The sequence below is a fragment of the Ascaphus truei genome, chromosome 4, assembly GCF_040206685.1.
Source record: "Ascaphus truei isolate aAscTru1 chromosome 4, aAscTru1.hap1, whole genome shotgun sequence".
NCBI classification, from domain to species: Eukaryota; Metazoa; Chordata; class Amphibia; order Anura; family Ascaphidae; genus Ascaphus; species Ascaphus truei.
In genome coordinates this window covers 2,254,332-2,269,116 of record NC_134486.1, presented here as the reverse complement: position 1 = coordinate 2,269,116, position 14,785 = coordinate 2,254,332, and the positions used below count along the sequence as shown (strand labels likewise).

General features: G+C 45.0%; 1 protein-coding gene across 3 annotated transcripts in view; it reads right to left on the bottom strand.

Moving 5' to 3' along the window:
- Positions 1-14,785, bottom strand: part of LOC142492500 (uncharacterized) — a 40,302-nt gene that overhangs the window by 6,134 nt on the left and 19,383 nt on the right. For 2 of the 3 annotated variants that reach the window (XM_075595182.1, XM_075595181.1), the window contains exon 5: positions 14,490-14,594. The exons of the other annotated variant lie outside the window; for it this stretch is intronic. In XM_075595182.1, coding sequence (XP_075451297.1) covers positions 14,490-14,594 — 105 coding nt within the window. The remainder of the gene's footprint in view (positions 1-14,489; positions 14,595-14,785) is intronic. 3 annotated transcript variants of the gene reach the window in all.

The window sequence follows — 14,785 nt, the reverse complement described above, 5'->3', positions numbered from 1 at the left end:
ACCGGCAAGGACTCTCAGCGGACAAGGAGGAGGCGGGGAGAGACACTAGGACGTGGGGGAAACTTGGGTTAAGGAGTAGCCAAGCAAGGTTTAACCTATAGTGGGAGATAAAGTGGCACTAACACAATAAACAATAAATAATAAAGAGAAACAAAATATGTTAAAACACCACTAACAACAAAACATGCCCCCCCCCCCCTCAAACACATGATAAAGTAATATATACCACAGATCCCAAGAAGCAAATATATAACTCACCCCCCACAAGGGGGCTGAGCGGGAAGGTTAGGAATAGGTGGCCCAAGGACGGAGAGCGGGATCTTTCAGAAGGGGTAGGGGGCTAAGGGAGGGGGGGGGCAACATTTTGAACGGAGGGGATAGGGGTGGGGAGAACAGGAGGAAGAGGGAGCCCTCGAAAGGGGACTAGGGGGTAATACTATATATATTTTAGAGAAGGGGGGCCCAGCGGGTTATAAAAGTAAAGAGGTGTTATATAAGGGCAGACCAAGGTGGGGGAGGGGGGATAAAGTAGTAGGGTTAGGGGTAGGAAGGGCCGATATTAAATCAATGGAATGTTATATACAGGGCAGGCCACCTTAGGCAACAAGGAGATGGAGGTTCAGGAAAATCCCCTGGGGTATCGGCTGAGGTCGGGGAGAGGGTGGAGGTGGACAGTGCGTAAGGTCATGGGGTTCCCAAGACTATAAAAGGACTAGGGTCGTTTCTCAATACGTATTTTAAAGGGCCATGCAGAGTATGGGTCTAGGGGTTGAAGCAGGAGTTATATGGTTTACATGGTTATGTGGTTATATGGTTTAACATGTAGTAGATGCTTTCTGAAAGACAATTATAAGTGGACGCCGGCCGGGACTGAGGTCTGGTCGTTGTCATGCGTCTGCACACTCGGGTCGGGGCTAATGCCCAGGATCCCGAGAAAGTCCTTGGGAAAGGAGGGAGTGGAGTCTCCTAACTGGTGGGAGGAGGTCCGGGGGAGGGCTCGGCTCCATTCCCACAACCCAAAGGCTAGGGAGGAGCAATGGTCACGGACCATTGAATTCCTTCCCACCTTGTTCATTTTTCCTTGTGTGTCTTCTGTACCCTCTGTGTCCCCCTGTCCAGGTCCCTTCCTCTGCCTAAGTGGTGCAACGACACGGTTTGGTGAACTACTGAACACTGCGGGGCGGCGGAAACTCTCCAGCAACAAACCAACACTTTCCGTAGAGACGCAGCTGACGGGAGGTGGGAACATGCACCCAACATGACGACGCTGACATTTATCCCACATAATGCCAAAGGGTTAAATTGCCCCCGCAAAAGAAAGGTGGCTCTCACTGATTACAAGAGGAAGGGAGCAGATATTGTCCTAATTCAGGAAACTCATTTTAGCACCTCCAGCTTCCCGAAATATATTGACAAACGATTCAAGCAGGTGTTTGTCTTCTGCAGAAGAGAAGAAACGCGGGGTTGCGAAACTGATACACAACAGAGTGGGATTGGTGGTGGACACAATAAGAAAGACAAGGAAGGCAGGTTCCTCTTGCTCACAGGGTCTATAAATCTTCAGCCAATAACGATTGCCGTGGTATATGCACCAAACCGCCATGACTGCCTTCTATACAGCAATATTCACAGCCATCCAAAAACACGCTAAAGGCGCCATGATAGTAGGCGGTGACTTTAATACAGTACTGAACGCGGCCCTAGACAGGTCGGGTTCCCCCAGGGTTGTATCAATATGTAGGCCTAAAGCCCTGGAACAGGGGCTGAGGGAAATGCAGTTGGTCGATGTCTGGAGGGAATTACACCCGTTAGACAAGAACTTTACCTTTTACTCACACCCACATGACTCCTTTAGCAGAATCGATTACTTCTTTGTCTCTAGTAGACTGGTCCCGAAGATCTCTCATTTTGGGATCCATAGATATTTCATGGTCAGATCATGCACCCATAGAGCTAAGGTGCGCGCAGATAGGGCTGGACAGACCGGGAGCAAACTGGAAACTGAATGAGTCCTTACTAAAAATACCCGAATTGTTGGAGATGGTGGGAGGGGAAATTAAACATTTCTTTAGAGAAAATGAAGGAAGCGTTCGCTCCCATATAACCCTCTGTGAGGCACATAAAGCAACACTACGAGGGGTTCTAATTAGCGTGGCGGCCAGGAGAAAGAGAGAGAGAGAGGAACGTAAAAAATTTGGAAAGTCAGAACGAGCTAAGGGAATTCTGGGACCAGCATAAGAGATCTCCTGATTCGGCTGCTCTCCAAAAAAATCACAGATGCTCAGATCAAGTTGAATCTGCTCCTGACCTCTCAGGCCGAGAAATCGCTAAGCTGGTCAAAGAGGAAATTCTTTGAAAAAGCAAACAAGCCAGATACCATGATGGCCAATCTGATCAACTCTAAAATTAAGAATTATAATATTCAAACCATCAGATTACAATCGGGCATACTCTCTGCCAACCCTAAAAATATTGTAGACGAATTCAAGAAATTCTATGAAAAATTATATGATGGAGGGAAGGTGACCTGTTCTTCTGGTACCAAGAAAGCCCTGATGGATTTCTTGAAGGGCGCGAATCTGCCGGGTCTCAGTGAGGAGGATAGAGAGGTAATGTGAAGGGATTTCACAACGGAGGAAGTAGCGGAGGTTATCAACAATCTGAAACCCTCTAAAGCCCCGGGTCCCGACAGATTTTCAAATCTTTATTACAAAAAAATTTAAGAAACAGTTGACTCCGTATCTTCTCCGCATGTTCTACCAAGTCTTGGGTGGTACCCCCTTTCCCCAGCACATGCTCCAAGCGTCCATCTCTATCATTCACAAACAGGGAAAGGACCCACAGAACTGTAGGAGCTACAGGCCGATATCCCTCATTAATTCGGACATTAACACCTACGCTAAATTACTGGGTCTCATCCTGCCCAGACTGGTGCACCCAGATAAAGCCGGGTTTATCCCGGGTCGACAAGCAGCTGATAATACCCGGCGAATTATGGATCTGCTAGAAATAGCCAATACAAAATCCATACCAGTTATGGCGCTGTCAGGACACGGAAAAAGTGTTTGACAGGATTGACTGGCCATATTTGGACGCCACGCTTGGAGCATTCGGGCTGGGTGCAAAGCTGACAAAAGCTATCTTTTCTCTCTATGCGGCGCCGTAGGCTAGGGTTACCTATCAGGGATTCACTTCGGACCCCTTCCAAATTAAGAGCGGAACAAGGCAGGGCTGCCCGCTCTCCCCCCTCCTCTTTGCATTGTGTATGGAGCCCCTGGCGGCTCGGATACGCGATAGCAAGGATATCACAGGTATTGTCATTGGAAGCCACTTGCATAAAGTGGCACTGTATGCGGATGATGTGTTTCCTGACAATATCTAAAACCCTTACCTCTCTACCGAACCTATTCGACTTGTTGGGGAGATTCAATAAGATCTCCGGATTCAAAATTAGCCAATCTAAATCAGACGCTATGAACATCAATTTACCCAAACCCCTGGAGAAACTGATCACCCTCAACTTCAATTTCAACTGGCAGCAGAAGCAAATCAAATACCTAGGCGTTAATGTAGCCAAAGTATCCAAATTGCTGTATCAAGCAAACTACCCCAAATTGATGCAAACCCTGAGAGGGGACATTAGGAGATGGGCCACTTACAAAATTTCTTGGATAGGGAAGATCCACTGCGTTAAAATGAATCTACTCCCAGCCTTCTCTACCTTTACCAAACCCTCCCAGTGCCTTTAAGTTTGAAGGAAACTCTCTCGCTCCAATCTGAGATAGATAAATGTATCTGGGGAGGGAAGAAGGCGAGAGTGGGAAAACAGATCATGCGCAGGCAGACAACGGCAGGTGGGTTAGCGGTACCTTGCTTGTTGTCCTATTACAAGGCGGCCCAATTATGCCAAATTGTGCAATGACACAATAACCCGGACTCGAAAAGATGGGTCGCTTTAGAAGGGGAACTATGCTCCCCTGTAGAGCTGGAACATTTAATTTGGCTCCCCAAAAAGGTGCGGTTAGGTGCCAAAATGCCGCTATCCTCAATGACCAACTCGCTCTCGGTGTGGGAGGCCACCAGGCTCAGATGCAACTTGACCCATAAACTATCAGGAATGACCCCACTGTGGCGAAACCCATCATTTGCTCCAGGTCTGTCACGGGCAGAATTTTCTATCTGGCAACACAATAACATTAATAGACTAGTGGATCTGGAGGGCAGAAGAGGCATACAAACTTTTGATCTACTTAAATCTAGCAAAAACATCCCCAATGCCGAGTTCTTTAGATACCTCCAGATCAGAACATTTTATCAGACATTTCAGCCCCAAACCCAATTAACGAACTTTGAAAAGCTCTCTCGATCAAGGACATCCACAAAGGGACTTACATCGCAGATGTACAAGGAGGTGACCGGTTCTGGCTCAACCGTGACGGAAAAGTCAGGGTACATGACTAAATGGGAGACTGACCTAGGGGAGGAATTGGACTTGGAGGAGTGGACAAAAATTGTCTTGGCAGCTTCCAAAAGCTCCATATGCACGACCTTAAGGGAGAGCGCATATAAAGTTATGATGCGGTGGTACCACACCCCCATAAAATTGGCCACATTTCTGCCAAGTTACTCCCCATTGTGTCCAAGACAATGTAGATAGCAAGCAGACCTGTTGCACATGCTGTGGTCTTGCCCCAAAATCGCCCCGGTCTGGGACTCAATTAAAGATTGGCTAAACAGAATCCTAGACACGCACATCCCGTTAGATCCATGGTTGTTTCTCCTCAACAGGCCGCATCCGGACCTCTCCAAATCCGGGCCTCCCCAAAAAAATAAAATAAGTTAGTGGTGCACTTCGCGACAGTGGTACGCGGGGAGATCGCAGCACGCTGGAAACAGAATGAGATTCCAGTAATTGCTAAAATTCGGAATAGAATTTGGACAGTTTGCCAGATGAAGAAATTGACAAGCTTGGTCAATGACACTGGTGCAAATTATCTAAAAGTCTGGTTGCCATGGTTGGCCCAGACAGATATACCTGGGGTGGAAAGGTCCAAGATATGGCAATAATAAGACCAGGTGCGTTCTCACTTCATGACGTTGCGCTGGGACGAATTGACTCGACAGGTTAGGGAGCCGCAGACACAGTTAGAAAAAAACATACGGACGAGACATCTGGAGGGAACCCGACCGCCTCAAAAGCAGTGACCCAGTGAACACGGAGCATCCAAGGAAACACGGCAAGAGGACCAACCCCCCCGCCCCCCGATTAACCCAAACCACCACACCTTTTTCTCCCCTGGTTTGGTGGTTTGTGTTTTTGTCTGTTTGTCTGTTTGTCTACCCCGTTTGTCTTGTATTCCCCTGTTTATACATGGATAACTTCTGCCAGGTTGTAACTGTTCTTTATTGCAATTGTATGCTATGTATGTACACCATGCAAGTAATTCATAAAATTCAAGTTGAAAAACAAAAAAGGATAGTAAAATCCGTAGCTGGGAAAATGCAAGTGAAAAATATCAGGATCAAGGAAGGAGGAAGAAGGGAGATTGAAATTAGCATTACTGCTCCTCTCCCCACCGTCCCTCTGTGCCCCGCCTTGCCCCATGTGCACACACAGCCCTTCAGGATGTAAGGGAAGATCTACTAGAATTTCAAAATCTTACACCCCTTCCGCAGCCTCCTCAACCATATATGGTCCCAGTTGTGGAGCAATAGGTCCAGCAAGTAATTGCCCCGCTCCCAAAGACACAGGTACATGTACTACCGCCTCGTGAGTCACCCAAATTGCCCCAAGTAGTTGCGCTATCTGAGGCAAGGGGTGCCTTTGACTTAGCTTGGGGCAAGGCATCTCTTCAGTATGATATTAAGGAAGAAGACTCAACAGGTTCGCAACTATCTTTACTAGCAGATAGAGATTTGTGGGCCCTAGATATCATTTAAGAAGTAAAGGAGAGGTTAAGGAAGGTGATTACTTAACCCCCTAAGGGAGGTCCGTAACCCAGGTGCAGAAGGCCCAGTCACTATGACGGTATATGCCCCATGGACTCCAGGGCATGTTATTAAATTAAAAACTATGTCTCCACCACAGAAGACCCTGCAAAATGGTGTAGTGAATGTGACATGGCATGCCCAGCTTGTAACTCTACAGTCGCAGACAGAATCACTCATTAATTCATCTATATCACAGAAAACATGGGCAGATCTGCGGGCGAGGTAGGCAGACTTTAATGAAGATGCAGTAGACCCCACCTGCTAATTAACTCCAGCCCGTGAAAATGCATTAAAAGGGGTTGATAAAAACACGATTCACTGTCAGACAAAATTGGGGAAAAAGTAACACTTGTAAACAGAATAAAAATGAGACAGTTGCGGATTATGCATCAAGGTTCACGGTTGGGTTTTTAAAACACTGGAATAACCGACCTTATCCATAATGCTATCGGAGCAATGAATAATGCAATCTGAGCAATGAATAATGCTATCGGAGCAATGAATAATGCAATCTGAGCAATGAATAATGCTATCGGAGCAATGAATAATGCACTCTGAGCAATGAATAATGCTATCGGAGCAATGAATAATGCTATCTGAGCAATGAATAATGCACTCTGAGCAATGAATAATGCTATCGGAGCAATGAATAATGCACTCTGAGCAATGAATAATGCACTCTGAGCAATGAATAATGCTATCGGAGCAATGAATAATGCTATCGGAGCAATGAATGATGCTATCGGAGCAATGAATGATGCTATCGGAGCAATGAATAATGCTATCGGAGCAATGAATAATGCTATCGGAGCAATGAATAATGCTATCGGAGCAATGAATAATGCTATCGGAGCAATGAATAATGCTATCGGAGCAATGAATAATGCTATCGGAGCAATGAATAATGCTATCGGAGCAATGAATAATGCTATCGGAGCAATGAATAATGCTATCTGAGCAATGAATAATGCTATCGGAGCAATGGATAATGCTATCGGAGCAATGAATAATGCTATCGGAGCAATGGATAAAGCTATCGGAGCAATGAATCATGCTATCGGAGCAATGAATCATGCTATCGGAGCAATGAATAATGCTATCGGAGCAATGAATAATGCAATCTGAGCAATGAATAATGCTATCGGAGCAATGAATAATGCTATCGGAGCAATGAATAATGCTATCGGAGCAATGAATAATGCTATCGGAGCAATGAATAATGCTATCTGAGCAATGAATAATGCTATCGGAGCAATGAATAATGCTATCGGAGCAATGAATAATGCTATCGGAGCCATGAATAATGCTATCTGAGCAATGAATAATGCTATCTGAGCAATGAATAATGCTATCGGAGCAATGAATAATGCAATCTGAGCAATGAATAATGCAATCTGAGCAATGAATAATGCAATCTGAGCAATGAATAATGCTATCGGAGCAATGAATAATGCTATCTGAGCAATGAATAATGCTATCGGAGCAATGAATAATGCTATCGGAGCAATGAATAATGCTATCGGAGCAATGAATAATGCTATCGGAGCAATGAATAATGCTATCTGAGCAATGAATAATGCTATCAGAGCAATGGATAATGCTATCGGAGCAATGAATAATGCTATCGGAGCAATGGATAAAGCTATCGGAGCAATGAATCATGCTATCGGAGCAATGAATCATGCTATCGGAGCAATGAATAATGCTATCAGAGCAATGAATAATGCAATCTGAGCAATGAATAATGCTATCTGAGCAATGAATAATGCTATCGGAGCAATGAATAATGCACTCTGAGCAATGAATAATGCTATCGGAGCAATGAATCATGCTATCGGAGCAATGAATAATGCTATCGGAGCAATGGATAAAGCTATCGGAGCAATGAATCATGCTATCGGAGCAATGAATCATGCTATCGGAGCAATGAATAATGCTATCAGAGCAATGAATAATGCAATCTGAGCAATGAATAATGCTATCTGAGCAATGAATAATGCTATCGGAGCAATGAATAATGCACTCTGAGCAATGAATAATGCTATCGGAGCAATGAATCATGCTATCGGAGCAATGAATAATGCTATCGGAGCAATGAATAATGCTATCGGAGCAATGAATAATGCTATCGGAGCAATGAATAATGCTATCGGAGCAATGAATAATGCTATCGGAGCAATGAATAATGCTATCGGAGCAATGAATAATGCTATCGGAGCTATGAATAATGCTATCGGAGCAATGAATAATGCTATCGGAGCAATGAATAATGCTTTTTGTCAGGGTTGAGCCCAGATGTGCAAGGTGCAGTTCAGTGAACACTCACAGGGTGGGAGGAAAAGGCAATGAGTTAGTTAGTGGCTATTGCAGAACACGGCACGGGGTGACGGAAGGAAAAACGAGTGGAAAGGCTGCTCAGACTCATTTTTTCCCTATCCCAGTAGTTAGACCCAGAAATTCTCAGGGAAATAATTACAGGGGTAATAACAATATCAGGACAAACAGATATCAGAATCAGTGCGATTGGAAAAAACGATCGGGAAGGGATCAAATGGGAAATAATGTCCGTCTCCAATGTGGGCAGCAAGGCCACTTTAGGAGGGATTACCCTGGAAATAGTCAGCAAAAGATGCAAGTATCCCCGCAAAGCTCTCAGGCTACGGAACTATTTTAGAAGCTGCTCAGCACTCGCAGGCACCTCCCAGAACATGTGGCACAAAATCAGGTACCCCGTTCTAACTCGTATGTTAGGGGGGTCTCGGCCCTTAAGGATGTCCTGTTTTTAGTGCTACAAATGATGATTTTCTACATGTGTAACTCCGTGGGTTGCCACGGTAACCTTTAGACTGTACTGTGAGATTGTATCAGTTTGGTCTGCTTGCAATTGCTCGTAATAAAGAAATCCTTACTTCTTATTTTATTCTAGTCATTTTTGGACAATCAGTTTTTGGTTCTTACTACCAAACTGTACAACGCATCTTGTACTTACAGTGGCCATAAGTGATAACCCACTAATTCCTCCCTCACGGACGTTCTGCACAGACCCAGGAAGAATACGTTATAACAAACGGTAACCACATTAACCACTGAAGCCCCAGATTAAATCAAATACACAATATTTCATGATATTGTTATCGTGACACTTCTCCAAACCCAGACACAAAGGAGACATATCAGGCCACCATTCAGGATCTTTATTGATCCAGAGCAATGGTCAAAGTTCCGTCAGCATGAAGAGGAATATACTCCCCTCACGTTTCTGGTACAGAAATCTTCAGGCTGTTTCAGGTCGGATCTACTGTACATCTCAGAATCGCTTTATAAAAACAAGACCATTCAAGATTAAGTTGCTAAGATGCACGATTACGCCATAGAATCAAGAGATTTCCTATGAAACAGCAACTTATACGCGGAATAAAACAATCTCATCGGAAATTCCCGAGGTTCTGTGTTCCAGCCAAACACATTATATCCACATCCCATCCTTTTGGGCCAGCAACATTGGCCAGAACTTTACAAAAGTCCTCGTACTCATTACAGTGGTCTAGCCATATCCCGACAATACTCATCAAGGCAGATTGTTCACACAGAAAGCAGCTCTTCGCACCCATCTGGTCCTCAGAGAGCTTTAAAAACACAGGCCGACTGATAAGTACAGTATTGCTCATCTAACGATTTATCTGGTTAAGGGATTACATTTTCTGGGTTTACCAAGAGATAAGGAACTGAAACAAAGTTACCATGTTATCTGCAGGCGCAGGTCTCTGAGAATGCACAAGATGCTTACTGCCGCTTGTATGATGGTGCACATCAAAGATAGTTAGTTGCTAGAGCTACATTTCTTGCTCTACAACTTTCCCGACTCTTGCGTTTTGCTCAAGGATGTCTTCTCTCTACCCCTTTTGTGTCTAAAGTCCTCTCCTGACTAAAACCTCTCACTGACTGCCCCACACCTCTGGAATGCCCTTCCCCTCAATACCCGACTAGCACCCTCTCTATCCACCTTTAAGACCCACCTTAAAACACATCTCCTTATCGAAGCATACGAGTAGCTCTTTGGCTGATACTTTACACCTCATACATCTACCGTGACCCCTTGCAAATGCACTTACCAGAACACCTTCCTATGGTCACTGTACGTTCTTCCTACTTAACAATTAGATTGTAAGCTCTTCGGGGCAGGGACTCCTTTTCCCAAGTGTCAGTTTTATGTCTAAAGCACTTCTTCCCACAATGTGTTATTTGTATTGTTATTTATATGATTGTCACATTAGGGCAGGATACCTTGGCTGTGAGCCATATGGCTGTGTAACATCAAAGTGTAACATTCAAGTGTGTGTAGTTAATCTTGGAGTTTAAACTGGAGGTGAATACTGAGGAAGATCTGGACTCTGAACAACAACTTTACAACTGTGAGAACGTGACTTTCTAAAAGCTGTGATTATTTGTACTCTTCCTATCCTCCAATAACTGGGAAGTCTCTCCTCCTGTATCTCACTATGCCCTCCCTATTGCATTTTCTGTTTACTGTTTCCTCACTCCTTGGTGAATGTCCCTGTTCTCTCCAACTACCCCACGCCCCACTGCACCATTATTTATACACCTCTCTCCCAACAACCCTCAATAAAAAACACCCACACAAATCCTCTATTCACACCCTCTATCCACTCCTTCCTGCTGCTGGGGATCTCCCCTAAGCCTGAAGCCAGACATACATACCTGATCTCACCCACGCCTCCCTGCCATCTCTTCCCATGTAAATGGTGTTAACCTTCTCGTTTAACACTGACCAACCTTAACTTGCCCCACAAATCAAGCATCTCAATAGCCGGCACTCATGGCTATAGTCCCACAGTCCCTTATACCACTCATTGTGGCCAAGCACTGCCATCTAAAGCACTTATTCCCTCACCTGCTGTCTCTGTAAGTTTCCCCTCAAACCTCTTAGATTGTAAGCTCTTCGGGGCGGGGATTTCCTTTCCCATTGTCTGACTTTTGCTGCACTTATTGTATTATTATAAATCCCTGTACTGTATTCTTTGTGAAGCGCTGAGTACACTTCTGGCGCTATATAAATAAAGACATACAATACAATGTATTAATGCTGTGAAGCGCTATGTACATTAAAGGTGCTATATAAAGATATACATACATTGCATACTCATCATCTACAACAGTTCCTCTCAGAATGGAGATTTAAAGAGCCCATCTCAAATAATACATCTAATCTGTAAAACTCGTCTCTCTCTAAGGTGGTGGGAAGCCACAGAAAACCTAAACCATTGCCAGGCTCTTCTCAGCCAATTGGGTAGGATCACAAAAGGTATTGTAATCCTACCCAATTGGCAGAGAAGAGATTGGTAGGTAGATGTGGCAATCTGTTTGACAGAATGCACTGATAAGGATACTTGGACGCTTAGAGATGCTGCTTTTAAACCCTTCTGGAATCCTTGCTGAAGGAAGTCCAGTATATTAAAGATTTCCAGCTGCAAGGGGTCCGTCCACCTTCTCATAATTTACACGAACGTATAAATGTCCTCCATATGTGATAATAGATTCTAAATGTCACTATCTTTCTGTTATGCAAAAGAGTCCATATAACTTCCCTGGAGAAACCCTGTGCCCTTAATGACACCCATTCAAGTTCCATACCATCAATCTGAGCAATTAAAAAAAGGGGAAGCAAAGAGGACCCCGAGTCAATAATGCGGGGACTGTCAGAAGAACCCACGGCTCCTGTACTTAAAAATTTTTATAAGTATGCAAACAATGTCTTTCTGGGCCAATAGGAGGTTATTACTTGCTGAAGCAGAGGGAATGGGGGGGGGGGAGGTGAAACAGATGTAAATCCCAAGTGATTGAGAAAGAATCCCTGGCTATGGTTTTTGGGTCGTGCCACCTTGACACATACATCTGTACTTTCTTGATGACTTCTAATGCCATGAGGTTGACCCCGTTGCAGGAATGCCCGCTGAGGAAGTCAGGTGGTAAGTTCTAACTCCTGTAATGACGGCTGTGGAGATGCATGGACTCTCTTTCTCCAGCCAGTGTAGAATACTGGAGGCTTCTGAAAGAACTCCTCGGACTCCTTGTTGGTTCATATATGCTACTGCAGTGACATTATCGGATAGGATCCTTAACAGGGGACCCCTTAAAGAGGCCTGAAGGCCTTGAAAGTTGTAAACGATCCTCGAACTTCCAATACATTGATATGCAGACCTCTTTCCTGATGTGTCCAGTCTTCGGATCTGCTGATCTTGACAAACTACACCCCAACCTGAGAGTCCTGCGCCAGTATGTAATACTGTCCAGACCAGAGGTATCAAAGACTTGCCCCTGAGCCAGTTGCTGACCGAGGTTCACCTTTGTAGGCTGAGCTCTGCGCTTGGTAACGGACCAAAGGTGGATAACCCCCTCATATAGTGGTCACAAGAAGTACTTGTCCCCCCAGCTCACAGGAGAGAGGTGATATCCCACTAGTATTTGGGGAGAGAGGTGCTATCCCACTAGTATTTGGGGAGAGAGGTGCTATCCCACTAGTATTTGGGGAGAGAGGTGCTATCCCACTAGTATTTGGGGAGAGAGGTGCTATCCCACTAGTATTTGGGGAGAGAGGTGCTATCCCACTAGTATTTGAGGAGAGAGGTGCTATCCCACTAGTATTTGGGGAGAGAGGTGCTATCCCACTAGTATTTGGGGAGAGAGGTGCTATCCCACTAGTATTTGGGGAGAGAGGTGCTATCCCACTAGTATTTGGGGAGAGAGGTGCTATCCCACTAGTATTTGGCTGCCATAGAAGAAAATTGTAGAAGAATGTGTTTAATACCTCTGCTTTTCCCTTATCTCCAATAATCTGCCTGCCCATCTCACACTGAAAGGATCCTATATCTTCTTTTCTCATTTTTTTGTTATTAAGGTACTTAAAGAACATTTTAGGGTTGACCTTACTTTCTATTGCAATCCTTTTGTCATTATCCATTTTTGCTAATTTGATTGCCCTTTTGCAATTTGTTACATTCCTTATAATTCTGATACGATGTCTCCGTCCCTTCTGACTTAGGCTGCGTCCATAGGACTGCAGCCGTGCGGAGGCGCGCGGAGGCTGAGGGAAAGCGGGTGCTTTCCCTGGCCTTGGTCCGCGCGCCGTCCGGGTTCGTGTCGGGGGGCGGGCCAGTGACGTCACGGAGCTGGTTACCCCTCATTGGGCGAACCGCTCACATGACCGGCCCTGCGCTCCGTTGAGCGCTTGAATGTAAAATTTTGGTAAGACTTCCGCTTCCGCACGCTTGCGTAAGCGTAAGCGAGCCCCTGCTAAAGCCGCTCTCATTGCGGCTGCAGGGGCTCACTGAGAAGCGTCAGCGCGCCTCAGCACGGGTTAGCGCCTAAGCGCTGAAATTGGACGCAGCCTTAAAGAATCTAAACGCCTTCCTCTTCTTGTCCATTTCCTCCCCTACCTGTTTATTTAGCCACATTGGTTTTGACTTATTTCTTTTATACTTATTACCCAAGGGTATACACTGATAAGTGTGCTTTTCTAACAATGTTTTAAAGACTGCCCATTCATCTTCTACATTTTTCCCTGCAAAAACATCATCCCATTGTATTACTACCAGATTAGACCTCAGTTTATTAAAGTCTGCCTTTCTAAAGTTTAAAGTCTTGGTTGAACCAAAGTAATCTGTTTTTTTGATAATTTATTTCAAATGAGACCATGATATGATCACTGTTATCCAAATGTTCCAGGACTTGAATATTTGTTATTACTTCTACATTGTTTGATATGACCAAATCCAGTATTGCCCCTCTCCTGGTTGGTTCCTCAATAATTTGGGTCATATAATTATCTTTAAGCACCCCCAAATACCTGTTTCCTTTTTGTTGTAATGCTAATCTCATTGCCCAGTACATATAAAAATAACCTCCAGTCCCCAAATACATACAAAAAAAATACATACAAAAAACCCCAGCCATCAAATACATGGAAAAAAAAAACCACAAAAGCAAAAAAAAAAAAAAAAAAATTCAAACCCCGAAATATGTACAAACCCCCAAATATATACAAACCCCCAAATATATACAGACCCCTCTACCCCACAATACATACACAAAAAGACCTACAGACTTCCTAACTTGGGGATGGTCTCAGGCCTCTGGTGCCCGGCTCTCCCCAGCTGTGTGGGTGTCAGGGAGAGACCCTGCGTGGGACAGTGAGGGAGCGCGGCAGCTGGGGAGAGACGGGGTCCCGCGGACAGACAACGCAGTTGGACCCGAAATCTGGCCCAGACCAAATTCTTTGCCCGGCTGCCGGTCCTCTAGTTGCTGCCAGGCCCCGGCTCTCCCCAGCTGCAGGCCTACCTCACCGTTACTGTCCGTGCCGGGCCCCCCGCAGCCACCGGGTCGGGACACTTGTCACAGCTCTCCCCCCCCCCACGTCGGTGGCCCTGATTACTTGTAACAAGATAACGTGTCCCTACACTAAAGGATGTTATGGTACTCACCAGCGACAGGAAATGTGACTATTTCTGTCTTTATCGGGGCGAGATGTTCCTCAGCGTTCGGCTCTTCTCTCTCTGACTTAATCTGTAACCTCTCCGGAACAATCCCTGGGAAACAGAAGTAAAATGCATCGTGTGAAGCTGGGAGTCGGGCTCGCCTTGTGAGATCACTATACAGAAACACTTTATCCTGATTCCTGAGGGGAAGTCACTGATATTATGTGATTATTAACCCCGAGTGGTGAGAATGTTTTTACCCGAGAGCTGAAAACACGGAGTTTCTGGCGCTACCAATGTTA